We start from the raw sequence: 20,197 nt of genomic DNA, 5'->3' as shown, positions 1-20,197 counted from the left end.
CTATAGGTATCAATGGTAGAATAAGCATTGTTGCCTCGCAGAAGGGAGAAATCTATGGTATTGGACGCCAACCCCCATGTCCTTCTTATGTATCCTTTCCTTGAGATACGGGGACTCTTGTGAAAATGGGAGTCTAAGAACTGGTCTGCAAAAACTTAAGCTTTGTCTTTGCAGAACAATTATGAGAAGTCTACTATTGACTCTTGGATATGTTGTATGCAATAAAAACTCTGTACTATTCAGGTATTGTTTCTGACCCATGATACTAGAAATAAATATCAACTACCCATACAAAGTTTTGCTTAGGAACAATGAAAGTATATTCCAATATAAATTTTTGAAAATGGCTAATAACTAAAACAAAAAATAGCCTTTCTTATCCCAAACATCAATAGATGCAGAATGGAGAGTAATAGTCACAACATGCAACATAATGTTTGGTTCTAATTAATAGACTATTTCAGTGAAATATTATTTTGATAAATATGTTCATGCTTCATTTGCCATGTATTAAAAACAGCAATACACACTCACCTGATGAAAAGTATTATTGAAGATAAAACAGAAGTAGTTCATAAACAACCATTTGCTAGATTATAAGATAACATGTAAAAGGTGTTATAGGAAACAAATATTATAAATACATATTATTCATCTATGACCTAACTTGTATTGAAATGCTGCAAAGCCTTCATAGCAACATTCAGAGAATTACCTGAAAGATAACTCTGGCATCTTCTATGGTCTTATATGTGTTTTCTTTAATGGTCACAGTGATTCCCATGTTCAAACTTATTCACTGAAGACAAAGCATATGCTGAGATTCTCACTATTGAAATGCTGAGGCTGAGGCTTGCTTTTTACAGATACAGATTGTCCAGCATTAAAATACCACTGCATATTGACTGCACACAAAAATCATTAAATATTTCCAAATGTCCTGATACAAATAATGTGTTACAATATTTTAGGTAGGATTATCTGATAGGATTAGCATATTTACCAAATATAACAGAAAGTAACCACTTATTATTTATTACTGAGTTTACTAATAAATATAGGATCAGGACTTACCTGAATAACATGCTTCAGTTTATCAATAATCTGATTTATCACAGGATCAGTTCCTTTGACTTTGACTTCAGGATTTCCAGACTGGGCTTTGATTCCATTTCCAACCACACGTTGAGTATAACTGGCAAGGGAAATGTGAAAGATATATGACTTAGTACCTGATCAGAGTATTACCTGCCACAGCTGTCTGAACATATTTCAGGTCAGAATTTCCTCCTTTAGAGAATACACCAATGTATTTTTCTCTTGGCACAGAAATGCTTATCGTGCCATTAGATTATTCTAAAAATAATGTTATTCACTCAATGGATCCAAACAAAAATTAAATTTGTTTTCTAATACTACTTAACAATATGCTACAAAGAGTTAATATATATCTCACTTTGTTATAAGGTCTTGCTGCATTATACATATGTCTGCACCCATATTGTCTAAGTCAGCTTATGTTATACAGTTCCTATCTTATTTTTTAAGTATTAGGCTACTATATATTGTATACATACACACTACTATATATAGTAGCCTAATATATATAATATATAGTAGTATATATACATATATAATATATAATTACATAATATAATATAATATATAATTACATTATATATTATATATTATATATAGATATATGCACATATAATATGTATACATATATTATATAATATGTGTATATTATATGTATATATTCTGTAGCACATATATACTATATATGCATAATTATATATACTATATATACTATATAGTATAATATATACACATATATAGTACATATGTATACATGTATATAAAATCTATACACATATATGTAATATATGTATATATGTATGTATATATTATATGTATGTATATATACATATATGTGTATATATACTAGCCTGATATATATATTATATATATATTTCCTAATTAGCTCCTCCAAGTAATAAGTGATGAAACTTTTTAATAATGATAATATCAGTTGGACATGATAAAAATAACGTTATTAATAAACCTTTTGATTTTTAAAATAACCTTGAACCCATTTCTTTTTGTAGGCATAGAGGGACTTAGAGTTAAGAATTCCAGTATTCATTAGGGATTTGGCAGTATCCATCAATAACAAATGCTTTAAGGAAAACAATTATACTTATGTTGTTAATGTGTAATAATATTCTTTATTTTCGAAAAATAAAATTTTATTTATATGTATATACACACACACACACACACACATAGAGAGAGAGAGAGAGAGCGCATCTCTTAAATCCTCTGTGGCGTTGGTATGTTATTCTTTACTCTCCCAATATTCCAAGCAGATAACACATGTGGCATATATATATATGATATATATAAAATACACAAAATATATATAAATTATATAACTGTACAAATCAATATCATAAACCATAACTGTAAAAGTTTCAATAATCAAATATATAAGGAACTGAAATCTGCAAAATATTTTCTAAGTAGAGGAAACAATCCGCTTTCACCTAGGTTCACCTAAACAAAGATCTGGTACATCATGTGGTGTGTAAAAGGGTCATTTCACAAGTGGTGAAAGCCATTTGAAATTTCACTACCTTCCCCAAATTACAATCATATAATGTCAACTTAGAATTAATAAATATATTTAAATTCATTAGTCACAAAGATGTCTTCAGTGCATGCTATATCCCAACTCCTGTACTCAGTGATTAGAATTATAAGAAGGTGTAAGACTCAATTTTTGTCCTCATAACGTTCATTACTTAACCAGGAATATAGCAATTAACTCATTCATTTGTATGTTTATTCATTACATTTTATTACATTTTAAAAATACCATAGATTTCAGCAATATAAATACCCTTATTTGCCTGGCAGAATAGCATAATATAAATACAACTCAACAGTTAAAATACAACATTACGAAAGTAGTTGGAAGGAACTGCACATGCCAAGCGTGAGGAAAGATAGGACAGGTAGTAGACATTCTGGATATGGAGAAGTCCATTTGGACTCAGACTAGGGAAAAACTAAGAGAGAAGTTGTAACTTTAGGTAGCCTTAGATGTACTGAGGTAAGAAGAGGACAGCTGTGGTGTGGTTAATGAGAACTTCAGGGCAAAAGATGTCATCCCAGCAAGGAAAATGGAAAAGGTACCTGAACAAAGCAGACAGGGAGAATGGACCTCTATTTACAAAACAGAGAGTACAAACGGTGGAAAGCAATGGATAGAGGGCCACACCCCAAAGATTCCACCCTGAATGTTTAAGATTCTTCATTTAGCGAGATAATGGATTCTGGAGACTCAGAATGGTGAAGTTGGCGGGGGTGGGGGGGGGGGGGGGTTGGGGGGTGGTGGGTGGCGGGGGGTGGCGCGATGGATAAAAACCTACACGTTTGGTACAATGTACACTACTCGGGTGACAGGTGCAATAAAACCTCAGACTTCACCATTATACAAGTCATCCATGTTACCAAAACCACTTGTGCTCCAAAAACTATTGAAATTAAAGAGACATTTAAAAATTAAAACAAACACTATCATCTGAGTAATTTGTTTGTTTAGATTAAATATCATAATACTTTTCAGCAAAAATATTCTAATTTTAATGTAACTTTCCTTCCCTATATTTGAGCAGAGTATTGTAGTATCCATAAACACCGTCTGAATTTTCTACAGAAACGGAAAAATCTTCGAAGAAAATACAAGAAGGTTCTATGTTTGAGACTGTGGCTATATGAAAGGGGTTTCAAGAAATATGCAGTTCTTTCCGAGACAATGTACTTCCAGTGACCAGTTTTAAGAATTGGATTGAACATTTCCTAACTAGGTCCTTCAAGTAATAATAAGTGATTAAACTTTTTAATAATGATAATATCCATTGGACATGATAAAAATAATATTAATAAATCTTTTGATTTAAAATATAACCTTGAACTCATTTCTTTTTGTAGGCATGGAGGGAGCTTAGAGTTAAGTATTCCAGTATCTGTTAGGGATTTGGCAGTATACATCAATAACAAATAGTAGAAGGAAACCCATTATTCTTTATTTTAGAAAAATAAAATTTTATACTCATATATATGAGTATAAATATGTGTGTATATATACATATATATAAAAAGAGAGAGAGAGAGTAACCATCTCTTAAATTATCTGTAGCACTGCTGTGTTATTCTTTATACTCCCAATATCCCAAGTAGATTGCACATGTGGCTCTTTTATTAATGTGTTGAATATTCATAATGATAATGAATAATAGGAATAAATAAATAGATAAGTGCATAACTACGATTTAGGCATTGCTTTACTCTATCTAGAGTTTGTCAATTCATGATAAACATCTTTTGGTGACCATGAATAAGAAACTCATAGACCTCAAAGTACGGGAAGTCTGATTGACTAAGGCCACTTACTGCTTCACTCTAAAATCTGTTTCTGCATCTGCCCCTCAGTCAATGACTGAGGGCAGCAGGATTGCTAATGCAGATCCCTCATTAGGAGACACAGGGTCTCTCTGAGGACCAGACTTGGCTCAGGATTCCCTAAAGACTTTTCTTACCCTTCCTTAGACTGTACTTCATGCTCCAGTGCTTCCACCCAACCTTCCTTTCCTCTTTCCTTCACTCTGGTTCAGACTTTCCTCACAGCTGAGGGCTCTTCCAGGCTTACTCAGCTTCCTCTCCATTTTCTCTCATAGGAATTTCCCTTAATAAAATCCTCTTGGGTTTAACCCCTTTTCAACATCTACCTCTTGGAGGACCTGGACTAAACCACCATATAATATTTGTATTATAATTACTCCCATTCTACAGGTTGAGAATCTGGGATCTGGATAGATTAAGTAACTTAAGTTACTCAAGTAGGCCACACCATGTATATAAAGTGTGCTGCAAGGAACATCCACTCCAAAATACAACCACGAATAAGTATCAATCCTGAAACCAACTAATAAAAGGTAAAGATATAATTAGCGTGGTGCGAAGTGTTATTTTTTTTCTTTAATTACATTTTCTAAGGTTTCACTGTTTATAGTTAAGAAGGGATGCATGATTTTCTTCAAAACCCTCCTCAACAAGCCGGGTGTGGAGGCATGCGCCTATAGTCCCAGCTATTCAGGAAGTGGAGGAAGGGGGATCACATGAACCCAGGATATTAACGCTGCAGTGGGCTGTGATCACACCACACTGACCATGTGACCATGAGTATAAAACTCATAGACCTCAAGCCTGGGCAAAAGAGCTGCCTTAAAAAAAAAAAAAAAAAAGAAAGAAAGTAAAACTAGGCAAAACAAAACAACCCTCCTCAACAAATGGTTTCATATAACCAGTTAAACAGTAATATAACAGTTGCTGGCAGGGTGAGAAGAAACTAGCTGACTGTAGGTTTGTTGTACGGATTTTCTGTTTCTCCAGAAACACAGATATAATATAGGCAATGAAAACTGAGACTCATCTCTTAATTTCACTTAAGCTATTAATTGATTTATGTTATTTACTTCCGGACCAGAAAAGTTTATTTAAAAAGGCAGGAATGTTGTTTAATGTTAATCTAAGGAATTACTTACCTTCTGTTTTTGTTCTTAATTATCACAGTTATTAATACATTAAAATAATACTTAGATAAAATTTATTAGAATTATAGCTGATTGAAAATCTCATTCCAAGTTGTTATATTATTGAATATTTCCAGATCACTCTTCTTATGAGTCATATAAAAAAGGAAAAATACTGCAAAGTAGACACACATTGCTTCAAATGAAACATGATTTAATAAAATCAGTTATTCTCTTCCAGTTTTGTAATGTCCAAAATAACCACAATTGAAATAGTGATACATATACATCAGAACAGTTCAAATAAAAAACAGAAATGATACCAAGTGTTGGCAAAGATGTGGAGCAACTGGAACTCTCTCCCAATGTGGATGGAAATGTAAACTGACAGAAACCACCATTTCCCATGTATGCTAAATCTAACCATATTTTATGACCTTGGCATATACCCAGCAACATTTACCAAAAGACAGATACATGAATTCTCAGAGAAGCACCATTCAAAATAACCACAAATTGGACATTATATTTGCATAATGATATAGTATATAGCAATGAGAACTAATGAATTATAACTATATGCAAAAAGAGTGACAAATCTTATAAACTAAATATTGAATGAAAGAAGCAAGATACAGAACATATTCTATGATCTAATTGACTAAAAATTTTAAAACTAATCAGTTGTGTTCCAAATCACCCTAAGAGCTGTGCAATGACATAGTGTCTAGAAAAAGTAGTATCAAGTTTCCTGATTTTAGTACTGGATACACAGAAGTGCTAAGTTTGTTTGAAAAACAGTATTGAGATGTACAGTTAAGATTTGAGTAGTTTACTGTTTGTATGTATTTTCAGCCTTATAAAATTACGTTAAAAAGCCTTTATGCTCTTTTTCTTAATATGTTTACAATAGACAAACTTTCATTAAGCCACAGTATACATAAAAAAGACCCACACAGGTATATTTAATATGGACTAAGCAGTTTTGTCATCGTTAAATGAGTACTTTAGGATCTAAGTTTGATATAAAACCTTACTTTCCTAAAGACTTTAATTTGCATGCAAAAAAAACATGGTCTCTAAATTAATATTTTTGGGAGGCCGAGACGGGCGGATCACGAGGTCAGGAGATCGAGACCATCCTGGCTAACTAACACGGTGAAACCCCGTCTCTACTAAAAAATACAAAGAACTAGCCGGGCGAGGTGGCGGCGCCTGTAGTCCCAGCTACTCGGGAGGCTGAGGCAGGAGAATGGCGGGAACCCGGGGGGCGGAGCTTGCAGTGAGCCGAGATCGCGCCACTGCACTCCAGCCTGGGTGACAGAGCGAGACTCCGTCTCCAAAAAAAAAAAAAAAAAAAAAAAAAAAACAAAGACTTTATTTTAGTTCCCCTCATGACATTTTAATAAATCATTAATTCCTTCTTTTCCTTTTTAATGTACAAGTAATGGACAAAACATTTCAAAGATCCCTACAGAAGTTTCTTGACTTGAAATATTGTTCACATTACAATGAGAAGGATGGAATAAAACACAAAAAAGATAAGACAGGCAAATTTTTTGTTGGGGAAGTAATAGACCCACCATCCGTGCTTATTTCTTCTAAGCAGAGCTGGGAATGAGTGACAGCAGTTGAAAAGGAATACTTGCTCCCCAAGCACTACTTGTTTTTCATTAACAAGGAAAAAAGGCAAGCCCTGATATATTTACATTCTACAAAATTGTTTTTAAATGATGATTAACAAGATCTTAGTTCCCTCTCTGTTGAACATATAAAATATTAAAAGGTGTTGTAATAAATCTGTATACAGCACATCAGGAGGAAGTCATTTCTCCTGACTTCACCAAATTGTCCTGTTTAAACCTGATACCATGCCCTATTGGCTGATAGTAATTTCACTTTATTTAGAATACAATAGAATTTGGCTCAGATTCACACCAAAAGTGTAGTATTCTGATGTGCACTTACACAATTTCAGGGGGAAACAATATCTGAAATCTGACCCTGGAATTCATTACAAATGAGTTAAAGGGGTCTGTCTTAGAATTTTTTGATAATTGGACTGGGACAGAATGTAAGAATAAATCATTCATAGCAGATGAAGAAAACACTTGATGAGAGCTTTCTTGTTTTACCTTATTGCTATTTCTATCGGGGTTAAAGACAGAATGGGGGCCATGTTGTGGTCGTTATTCTTGTTGTTGTTTGATTAGTTTGTTTATTATGTTCTTGTATGACTTGGTTATGTGGCTGGATATTAAAATTCTTTCCATTTCCAGAGTCATAAATCTCCTAATTTCTAGGAGATTAAATATTGGTTTTATCTTTGGTTCTCGTAAAAATGTTGCTATCTTGGCTTAAAAGGAGGTCTGGGAAATAGTTGTATCTATTCATCAGTGAAGTGAACTGCTTCTACAAGAATAAATTTTCCATTCAAACTATTTCTAGGCATCCCTTCCTACTTCTGATAGCAAATGTGAAAACAAGTACTAGAGATTTGGTTTTTGTAAGTTTCCTCAAATACTTGGGAAATACTGGATTCCATTGCCGAGTGAGTGTTACCTTATGTACATTCAGCTTGTACACAGCACTTTTTCTCTATGTTGAAAGTCCCGACCCTTGAAATCTCAGAATAAAAAAGAGTTATATGATTGATTTTATGTGCCAGGTTTATGGGAATAACCTTTCATGGAAGATAGGAAGCTTACAGGGGATTTAGAGAAAGGAGACATCTGTGGAATCAATTCAAAATGATTAAGGCTTTTGTGATCCCACTATCTCACTTCAATTGTTGAGCCACAAAACTACTTTTAAGTTAATCTCTAACATTTATTTGGCTTTATAATTACACATAAATAATGTCAAAATTTGACATCTATGTTTTTAAACTTAATAATGAAGTCAAAATAAATGGAATTCAGGAGAGCTTATTATGATCTTTATTGTTATTTATATATAATAAATTTCTTATTAAGAATATACTATTTTACGATATCTTATGAATGTCATTAACATTAATAAAGATATTATCATGCTTTGTACAGAACCAACACGAAAATTTTACCATACCACTGCAATAAATAGAATAAAAACATGTTCAGAAAGACTTAGAAACTCATTAAAGAATGGATATTAATCACTCTTCACACTAACTCCTCATTTGGCAAGGTGTGAATCTACACATGCCAGTTTAGTCAGGTGGCAGGTAAGTAGTCCCATTGCATTTCATACAACAAGCAGCTGTGTGAATTTGAAAGATAATATTTTCACATGAAAAACTAATGACTGCACATATATAATCAGTAGTGTTTGGGAAGCTGTCCTTTCAAAAAAAATTAACTATCTAATTAAAAAGTAACACAAATGAACATTTGCCTATGTAAAAAAAATAGAACATTGCTTAGCTTTTCTTAAACCCCTCCCCAATCTTACCAAGAAAGAATAAATATCTTTATTAGAGTCAAAGATCTGTTTTTATGGTTTTAAATTTTTTAATCAAAAATTCAAAGCAAATGATAATAAATCTTCAATTGATAATTATCCTAATTTGATTCAAAGAGACTGTCCAAATATAAAATGATCAATTATAATTGTAGTCAATCACACATAATGCTATATGAGTTTGAAATGTTCTACTAACTTGCCTTTTCCAGGAATGCATTTTAAAATTAAGTCTTGTAAGTTGGATTCCTAGGTATTTTATTCTATTTGAAGCAATTGTGAATGGGAGTTCACTCATGATTTGGCTTTCTGTTTGTCTGTTACTGGTGTATAAGAATGCTTGTGATTTTTGCACATTGATTTTGTATCCTGAGACTTTGCTGAAGTTGCTTATCAGCTTAAACTTTGGACTGAGATGATGGGGTTTTCTAAATATACAATCATGTCATCTGCAAACAGGGACAATTTGACTTCCTATTTTCCTAATTGAATGCCCTTTATTTCTTTTTCCTGCCTGATTGCCCTGGTCAGAACTTCCAACGCTATGTTGAATAGGAGTGGTGAGAGAGGGCATCCCTGTCTTGTGCCAGTTTTCAAAGGGAATGCTTTCAGTTTTTGTCCATTCAGTATGATATTGGTTGTGGGTTTGTCAAAAATAGCTCTTATTATTTTGAGATATGTACCATCAATACTGAATTTATTGAGAGTTTTTAGCATGAATGGCTGTTGAATTTTTTCAAAGGCCTTTTCTGCAGCTATTGAAATAATCACGTGGTTTTTGTCTTTGGTTCTGTTTATATGCTGGATTACATTTAATGATTTGCGTATATAGAACCAGTGTTGCATCCCAGGGATGAAGACTACTTGATCGTGATGGATAAGCTTTTTGATGTGCTGCTGGATTCAGTTTGCCAGTATTTTATTGAGAATTTTTGCATCGATATTCATCAGGGATATTAGTCTAAAATTCTTTTTTTTTTTGGTGTGTCTCTGCCAGGCTTTAGTGTCAGGATGATGCTGGCCACATAAAATGAGTTAGAGAGGATTCCCTCTTTTTCTTGGATTGGAATAGTTTCAGAAGGAATGGTAGCAGCTCTTCCTTGTACCTCTGCTAGAATTCGGCTGTGAATCCATCTGGTCTTGGACTGTTTTTGGTTGGTAGGCTATTACTTATTGTCTCAATTTCAGAGCCTGTTACTGGCCTATTCGGGGATTCAACTTCTTCCTGATTTAGTCTTGGGAGAGTGTATGTGTCAAGGAATTTATCCATTTCTTCTAGGTTTTCTAGTTTGTTTGTGAAGGACCTCTTCAAGGAGAACTACAAACCACTGCTCAATCTAATAAAAGAAGACACAAACAAATGGAAGAACATTCCAAGCTCATGGATAGGAAGAATCAACATCATGAAAATGGCCATACTGCCCAAGGTAATTTATAGATTCAATGCCATCCCCATTAAGCTACCAATGACTATGTTCACAGAATTGGAAAAAACTACTTTAAAATTCATACGGAACCAAAAAAGAGCCCACATTGCCAAGACAATCCTAAGCCAAAAAAAAAAAGGTTGAGGCATCATGCTACCTGACTTCAGACTATACTACAAGTCTACAGTAACCAAAACAGCATGGTACTGGTACCAAAACAGAGATATAGACCAATGGAACAGAACAGAACCCTCAGAAATAATACCACACATCTACAACCATCTGATCTTTGACAAACATGATAAAAACAAGAAATGGGGAAAGGATTCCCTATTTAATGAATGGTGCTGGGAAAACTGACTAGCCGTAAGTAGAAAGCTGAAACTGGATCCCTTCCTTACACCTTATACAAAAATTAATTCAAGATGGATTAGAGACTTAAATGTTAGGTGTAAAACCATAAAAACCCTAGAAGAAAACCTAGGTAATACCACTTAGGACATAGGCATAGGCAAGGACTTCATGTCTAAAACACCAAAAGCAATGGCAACAAAAGCCAAAATTGACAAATGGGATCTAATTAAACTAAAGAGCTTCTGCACAGCAAAAGAAACTACCATCAGAGTGAACAGGCAACCTACAGAATGGGAGAAAATCTTTGCAATCTACTCATCTGACAAAGGGCTAATATCCAGAACCTACAAAGAACTCAAACAAATTTACAAGAAAAAAACAAACAACCCCATCAAAAAGTGAACAAAGGATATGAACAGACACTTCTCAAAAGAAGACATCTATGTAGCCAACAGACATATGAAAAAAATGCTCATCATCACTCACCATCCGATAAATGCAAATCAAAACCACAATGAGATACCACCTCACACCAATTAGAGTGGCGATCATTAAAAAGTCAGGGAACAACAGGTGCTGGAGAGGATGTGGAGAAATAGGAAAACTTTTACACTGTTGTTGGGACTCTAAACTAGTTCAACCATTGTGGAAGACAGTGTGGTGATTCCTCAAGGATCTTGAACTAGAAATACCATATGACCCAGCCATTGCATTACTGGGTATATACCCAAAGGATTATAAATCATGCTGCTATAAAGACACATGTACACGTATGTTTATTGCGGCACTATTCACAATAGCAAAGACTTGGAACCAACCCAGATGTCCATCAATGACAGACTGGATTAAGAAAATGTGGCACATATACACTATGGAATACTATGTGGCTATAAAAAAGGATGAGTTTGTGTCCTTTGTAGGGACATGGTCACAGCTGGAAACCATCATTCTCAGCAAACTATCGCAAGAACAGAAAACCAAACACCGCATGTCCTCACTCATAGGTGGGAATTGAACATTGAACAATGAAAACACTTGGACACAGGAAGGGGAACATCACACACTGGGGCCTGTTGTGGGGTTGGGGGATGGGGGAGGGATAGCAGTAGGAGATAAACCTAATGTAAATGACGAGTTAATGGGTGCAGTACACCAACATGGCACATGTATTCATACATAACAAACCTGTACGTTGTGCACATGTACCCTAGAACATAAATTATAATAAAAAAGTTAAAAAATAAAAATAAAAATAAATTAAATTAAATTAAGCCCTTCTCAGTAAGATCAAGGCTATCCTTCATGGATTTATGATGATAGATAATCACCACTTTGTACTGATTTGCTGTCTCACGTCACTGTCTGATGCCAACATATGAAAGTAAATATTCTATTTAAGGGAAAACGATTATCTGAATACTAATAAATTAAATGCTATTTTAAGCCAACAACAAAGTGATTTAGGGCACAGATTTTATTTAACTAACTTTTCATTAGAAGCATTATAAAATTCTGAAAGATTCTAGAATCTTATAGAGCTTTTTCGTATTTTTTTCAAATGTAATTGACACAAGCACGAATTAAATTTCGTATTTAAAAAGCTTCTGGCTACAGAACTTAAAGTATAATAATAAAAAATAAATTAAAAAAATAAAATAAAATAAAAGCTGTGAAAAGAGAAAAACAAAACATACTTTAAAATTACTTGCAAGATACGATAATTCTAAGATTACTAACATATCATGCAAATGAAACACCCTGGTACTTCCTACCAACACATGATATAATAAAATCAAGAAGAACTTCTGAATTAGAATGTAGTAGTTGCCTACAGCCATCATACCTAATTATCACAAACTTGGTGGGTTAAGAGAACAGAAATATATTCTCTCACAGTTCTGAACCCTGGACCTCTGAAATCAAGATGTTGGCAGGGCCATTCTCCCTCTGAAGAGCCTCTGGAGGAATTCTCCCTCACTCCTGGTAATCCTTGGCCTTCTTTGATTTGTGACTGCATAACTCCAATTTCTGTCTCCATCTTCTCATGACTTTCTCTGTGTGTGTCTTTTCCTGTGTCTTATAAGGACATTTACATTGGATTTAGGGCCCTCCTTCACCCAGGATGACCTCATTTCAATCTTTGAGTTAATTATATCTGCAAAGACCCTACTTCCAAAAAAGTTGCATTTTGAAGTTCCTAGTGGACATAAATTTTGGAGGTATAGTATTTAAATCACTACACAGAACATTGTAAAGACAAAAATCTGGAAACTACCTGAATGAAAACAGATATTCCCTTGAGCTTCAACAAAGTCATATTCTATTTTCCCATGAGAAACATTTTATTACTGTAAAACAATGTTTATATTTCACAAGTACACCTCTTAAATTATAGCTTGATTTTTAACATTTATGTTTTTATTCTAATTCAGATGGCCTTAAGAAAAATAATTAGTTTTGGAAATTATCAGTATACGATATCTAGTATTTCCTATATTTTTAATAACTTCTACCTCTGAGCAAAAATAAAGCAATGGACAATTTCTGTGTTCTAAATTCACACATGCAACAGGAAAGACACTTCAAAAATGATTTGTTCTCTTTTAAAGCAGAAGCCCAATCACCTGCTCTGAATCTAAAAGTTTCCTGAAAGCAATGAAGGGCTCGTTTATCATGAAGGTGTTGATAGCTGATTCTGTGGAGACTCACACAGAAACAAAGAATACATTTTAATCACATTTAATGCTAATGTGATAGTAAGGTTGTGACAATATTCAAATATGACTAATTTCATTACATTAGCTACACTCAGGCTTAGCTTAGTTGTCCAAATTTATTATAAACAGCTCAAAAGAAATAATTCGGCTCTTCTGTTTTCTATTTCTTATTTTTGTTGATGCTTAAGAGTAAAAAGATATCTAACTAAATATTCTTAAGCAACCAGTTCTCTCATTTCATCACCATAATACTGTAAGGGGCCGGAACAGGTCACTGAATCTAGCACTGCCTTCAACAAGAAACATACCCAGAGCAGCAATATAGTAGTTGGCATCAATCTTTAGGCCTATAACCTAATAGATTTTTTTGTCTGTCTTTGGTGACAGTAACATAAATTTAGAGCTGGAAAGGATCTTAGAGGTCATCTAGTCCCACCCAAGCATCTTTTAAAACAAAATAAAGAAGTATGTTTATTTCATCATTTTGTACTTATACACTGTGTATTTCCAGAAAAGCCTTTGAGACTACTTAGAATAAAAACTATAGAACTATAAAACAAGGACAAAATGACAGAATAAAGAGAAGGAGGTGACAATTATATGGAAAGACCTAGGGAAGGAAATACTACCCTTCAGCCTAAAATTTAGTCATAAGCCTCAGGAGGCTGAGGCAGGAGAATTGCTTGAACCCAGGGGTGGAGGTTGCAGCGAGCTGAGATTGCACCACTGCACTCCAACCTGGGCGACAGAGTGAGACTCTGTCTCAAAAATAAAAAAAATTAAAAAAAAATTTTTTAAATGGTGGGATTATCCAAGATTATCTAGGCAGGCCCTAAATACAATCACATATGTTCCTGTAAGTCATAAGTCATACCTTAGTGAAGGCCAAAAGGAAAACCAGAATGCAAATAGGTATCGTCAGTTAATAAAATAGTATCTGCATATGTCCGCAGCTATTTTTTGGTAACTCTAAACTCTTAAGCAAGATCTATAAGTCCTTAAGCAACAGACAATGGACAATATACTAAAAATAATCTTCAATAGTAATTTCAAAATTTTAAAGATATAAGTACAAATAATCTTTTCTTATAGGATGCTTTGTTGAAAGCTGCCTGCATGATGGTATTTTAAATTACATGATGTTAAATTGCCTGCATGATGGTATTTTATTGGGACCTGGTTTTATGATATGGTGAAAAATACAATGTTTGAGAACTAAGAAAAGTGAAGGGTTAATATCTCTCTGAATTTTTTTGTTTCTAATTGATATTTTATTTTATCCCTCATAGAGAATATATTTTCTGGGAAATACACTGAAGTACAGCAAAAAAGAATCTCGGGGTTAAAGTGTTGAGGTAAATCACAAAGCAGAGGTTGTATCTGAAGAATCCTGCGGTTGCAATGCACCACACAGCAAATAGAAATATGGGTGAGCATTTTACCAGCAGATAAACACCAATGAGAACAGGAACAGCAGTCACAAGATATGTTTTTACAGAGAGATAGTTAATTAAATCTTTTCTTTCTTTTTTTTTTTTTTTTTGAGACGGAGTCTGGCTCTGTCGCCCAGGCTGGAGTGCAGTGGCCGGATCTCAGCTCACTGCAAGCTCCGCCTCCCGGGTTCACGCCATTCTCCTGCCTCAGCCTCCCGAGTAGCTGGGACTACAGGCGCCGCCACCTCGCCCGGCTAGTTTTTTGTATTTTTTAGTAGAAACGGGGTTTCACCGTCTTAGCCAGGATGGTCTCTATCTCCTGACCTCGTGATCCGCCCGTCTTGGCCTCCCAAAGTGCTGGGAAGACAGGCTTGAGTAAATCTTTCCTAATACATTTATTGAATCTACATTTAATGGAACTTTTTCCTGTCCTCACTTTGGCAAATGTGCAAATTTTTATAGAGAACATAGTTTTACAGATGTAATTTTCAGACTTTAAGTCAGGCCCATCACCAACTCTCTATGAATTGGATGGCCTTGATAGGTGGTCCAGGTATTTTTGAATCAGGGATGGGAGCCTATCCAACAAGTCAAAAGCTGATTTTTGTAGCTTTCATTGTGAACACCTCTCTGACTGCTCTTCTTTCTGACTTTACCAAACAAATTACTTAGGATTCTTAAGTGCCAGGCATATTAACATAAGGACTAAATACATTTTAAAAATAAACGCATATGCATGCACATGTGCACGCACACACACACATACAAACACACAGCACTCTCTATATTTACTTCTACTTTGAATAGCAAAAAAGCTGTGTTCCTGGGCCTGTGGAAAAAACATGAAGTTTGAAAAGATTTGTAAATAACTTTTTCTTAATGAAAACAACCCGGTAGTAATTACTATTTTAAAAAAAAACACATTGGAATTTGAGCATAACACAGTTTCAGTCTTGTCTCTATTCCAATTTAAAGTCCTGTCCAACAGTTCCATTTCATGGTCTGTTGAATCATAAAATAAAAATGTATATATTTTAAAGTATTTGATGAAAAAGGAGGAGGAGGGGGAGGAAGAAGAGGAGGAGGAAGAGGAAAAGGAGGAGTTGGGAAAACAACTCGGATTCCTGTTCTTGCCTCACTTTAACTACACTACAGCCAAATTCCTACTACCAAGCAGTCTTCAGACAACAAGCTACGTATGTAACAGAAATTAATTTGTGTTCGCTTGTATATATGAGAAAATTGCTAGTCCAGCTATGTCTTGGCAAACTCTGTTACACAGAAAACAGCAGGACTCCGTTCCATAAAACTGCATGTGCCTAGGGATTTTTAGATTCCTAATAGTGGCAATCACCCAACATACACAGTTGGCTGACTCAGTGTAGGGAAAACGTGCATACACAGGATTTCAGAAGACCTCTGTAGTCTAAATGGAATGGAAGTTTCCGGTTTAGATGAACTAGAGATTCCACACCTACACAGACATTTGGCCGATCTCTCCCTCATCCTTTATACTTCCCCTATTCTCCTCTTTCAGTCCTTTCATGATTTCTGCCAGGTCTGTCAGTGTTTACGTACTCTGTCCCCCCGTCTGGAGAGTTCTATCCCTTCAGACCCTTTCCTTAGTCATCTGTACGAAGCTTACAAAAGGCGGTTACAGATGTGATTAAATTAAGGGTCTTAAAATGGGGGACCAGCGCGGTGGCTCACGCCTGTAATCTCAGCACTTTGGGAGGCGGAGGCGGACGGATAACGAGGTCAGGAGATTGAGACCATCCTGGCTAACACGGTGAAACCCCGTTTCTACTAAAAATACAAAAAATTAGCCGGCCTTGGTGGCAGGCGCCTGTGGTCCCAGCTACTCGGGAGGCTGAGGCAGGAGAATTGCTTGAACCTGGGGGTGGAGGTTGCAGCCAGCTGAGATTGCTCCACTGCACTCCAGCCTGGATGACAGAGTGAGACTCTGTCTCAAAAATTAAAAAAAAAAAAATTTTATTGGGGGGATTATCCAAGATTATCTGGGCAGGCCCTAAATACAATCATCTGTGTTCCTGTAAGACTGAGACAGAGGTCATTTCTTTAAAGACAGAAATGGAGAAGACAATGGGACCATGGAGACACAGATTGGAGTGATGCAGCCGCAAACCCAGTAATGCCAGAGCTCAAAGAGGGGAGAAATAGATTCCCTTCTAGAACCATTAGAGGGAGCTTGGTTTCATAGACACTTTAATTTCGGCCCAATTACACTGATTTCAGATTTCTGATCTCCACAACATTAAGAGAACCAATTTCTGTAGATTGAAATCACTCCATTGATGATCGTGTGTCCTAGCAGCCACAGAATACCCCAAACTGGAGCATCCCTTGTAGGTTACTTGCTCTCATTTGTGCAATTTGTCAGAATTGAAATGGAGTGGCTTTAAAGTCATGAGAAAGAAAGGAAGGAAGGAAGGAAGGAAGGAAGGAAGGAAGGAAGGAAGGAAGGAAGGAAGGAAGGAAGGAAGGAAGGAAGGAAGGAAGGAAGGAAGGAAGGACCTGACAAGATGGTTCTCATGCAAGTATGCCTGGTAATAAGAATCATCATAAATGACTGCAAAAACTACAAGCTTGCAAAAAGGTCTTTGTAGCCTTACACAAAGAAACACTTCTGTGAGAATATCTGCCCAGAGACTGCTCGTCCAACCTCAGCACTTTGTAGTCAAGGGTAATTATCTCAAAACAATTACATAGTCTTCCTTTTTTTTTTTAATAAGCCATTGTCTTCCTTTACTTCCTGTATACACACACAGTTCACTGTGGCACATGTATTCCCAAGGCAATGCCCTATCCCCAAATAAACATTATTTTATTTTAGAGACCCTCTCTCTAAGGCTTGTCATAAATGGTGTCCAGAAGTGGGACTTGAAGCCAGATCACTTCCAGAAGGAATTGGCAATTCTAGGAAACAGGATGAGGGTCTCCCCTGAGCCCCTCGAGAGCTCTGCTTCCATGGTCGCCTTTCCTGCCCTGCTGACCTGCTGAGTCTTCTCTCAGGCGGACCTTCTCTCTTTTTTGTAGAGGTCTTTTTTTTTTTTTTTTTTTTTTAAATTAGGGATTTGGTTTGGTTAGAAGGCCACCTTCAGTAAAACACCTTAACATTTAACATCCCTCCTAGGATGATAAAAGACTTTTTATCTTTCCTGGCAATTCCTTTCTGGTTTGAAGACAACTGTCCTTCTGGCTTCAGTACTCTGGTTTCTGCAAAATTCACATTCCGTCTCTGAGACATGTGTTTGCTGGTGAATTTACCCTTGTTATTTTTGCATGCCTAATTTAATATTTTGTTTGATCTGCACACCCAGGTTAAAATTTTTGTGCACACTCTGGTTTGGGTTTCATTTTGTTAGTGATGCATGTCTGCAAACGACTGGTTCTTTCCCCCTGCTTATTTCTGTAAATCTTCTGAGAACAAAACCAAACATTCTAAATGGTGGGTGCAGAATGAGTAATTAAAAATCACTAAGGATGTCACAGCCATCTAAAACGCCAATTCAAACTCGTGACCTTCCTTGACAAGATTTATAGGATTTTCTTTGCTCTCGAGAGATTTATAAAAAATGGAATGGGATTCTTAAATAGTAAGGCATGCTGGGCTTTCTGGGACTCCAGCCAGATACCTAGCTTTTCCTCATGTACATTGTTGGATCAATGGTCATCATGGGGAAATCTCCAAGCTTGTTTTTGCTTAGTACCAAATTAAGAGACTGCAACTATACACTTAACATGTAGAACCTTCAAAGTTCTCCGATTTTTTCCTACCTACTTTGAATCTACTGACTTTACTGCAGGTGTTGAAATAAAATTCACTGCTTATGGCATGCAAGCCAAAATTAAAACAAACAAACAAAAAAAGTCCTGAAGGGCTATCAAATGGATGGTTTTACATATTATCATAGCTCCATGACAACCAACAACTTAGACACCTTCTGGAAACGTAAATTTACATTTGCCTAACAATTGCTTAGGGTGATAGAAGAATTGATTTCTAAAAGAAAAATATCTAAATAAATGTTTATAAATGTTAGGCACTTAAATCAAAAAGGTCAAAATCTTGATCTCAGAGTAATAATATGTTTATTATATCCAACATAAAAATTGCTTTGTGTGCCATGAAGGGCCCAGAAAAAAAACTAGGAAAAAAATAACCTGGTAAAATACTTTCCCGCCCACACTGACTAGTTAAGTAAAATAGAACAGCAAAGAATGATAGATTTTTTTACTAAGATTTCAAGGCCACATGGAAATTTTATTTTTCTTACACAATTATGCTATTCCTAGATAAAATGTAAACAATGGAATATATAACCCTAAACTCACTTGAAGATGAAGAAAAGGAGGTAGGAGAGAAAGGGTAAATGAGATTCAAAAATAAGTTGTATCTAAAATGTTGGTCCACAGACTTTGTAAGACTATCTATATGGGTAATAGAATTTAGTCATGTAAACAGGCCCTATTTTGTCAGATATATAATTTGGAACCAACTGTCTTTTATAAATTAGTATGTGTATTACTATCTTATGACCAAAATTCTAGAATGAAAGCTATAAGATCTTTCATTGTGTGTGTATGTGACTTAGGTATGTTCATACGTATGTACATGTTTTATGGTATATGTTGTATCTACTTAATAAAATCTGGAGTACAGGGCCAGAAATCCCTTTAAAAATTCTCTTCAGATTGGTTTAGACAGATGCCTGCTCATATCAAATATATAGTGATAAACCTAAATGCCTTTTAGTTCACATGACTTAAGTAAATCTTTAATAAATAAGTTGGTTTTACATTTGGTGATGAAGTAAAAATACAAATAAAAATACAAAAATACAAAGTCATTGGCATACATTTTTTTCCAGGGTTTACTGATCAGACAGGATTATATTTGTCTCTGCTAGATGTTTCAAGGTGTCAGGATTTGACACAAAGTTTATAAAACTATAAACTCTGCCTAGAAACAGAATGATCTTTGTTTGTATAAATCTTTGATATGTGAGAGTAATTTAATATTGCTTATTTAATAAAAACAGCTACATCTTTTGAGTTATCAACAAAATGTCCATGCAAATAATTTCAAGTCTCTTATTTAGGAAAACACTTGACATTCACAGGCTATAAAAATGGTTAACAGAGAAAAATCTTCAAATGATGACTCACTTTGTCCAATATCTTAGTTTTCATAAGTAGCTAGGTAT

At 35.0% G+C, this 20,197-nt stretch overlaps 1 protein-coding gene across 1 annotated transcript in view; it reads right to left on the bottom strand.

The window, feature by feature from the left end:
* The window catches only part of GPC5 (glypican 5), a 1,460,926-nt gene that overhangs the window by 936,915 nt on the left and 503,814 nt on the right, over nt 1-20,197 (bottom strand). The window contains exon 6 of the mRNA XM_007960682.3: nt 1,075-1,195. Within this exon, the coding sequence (XP_007958873.3) occupies nt 1,075-1,195 (121 nt within the window). The remainder of the gene's footprint in view (nt 1-1,074; nt 1,196-20,197) is intronic.

Source organism: Chlorocebus sabaeus, chromosome 3 (assembly GCF_047675955.1).
Source record: "Chlorocebus sabaeus isolate Y175 chromosome 3, mChlSab1.0.hap1, whole genome shotgun sequence".
In the NCBI taxonomy this organism is placed as follows: Eukaryota; Metazoa; Chordata; class Mammalia; order Primates; family Cercopithecidae; genus Chlorocebus; species Chlorocebus sabaeus.
This window is presented reverse-complemented; position numbering and strand designations above follow the sequence as displayed.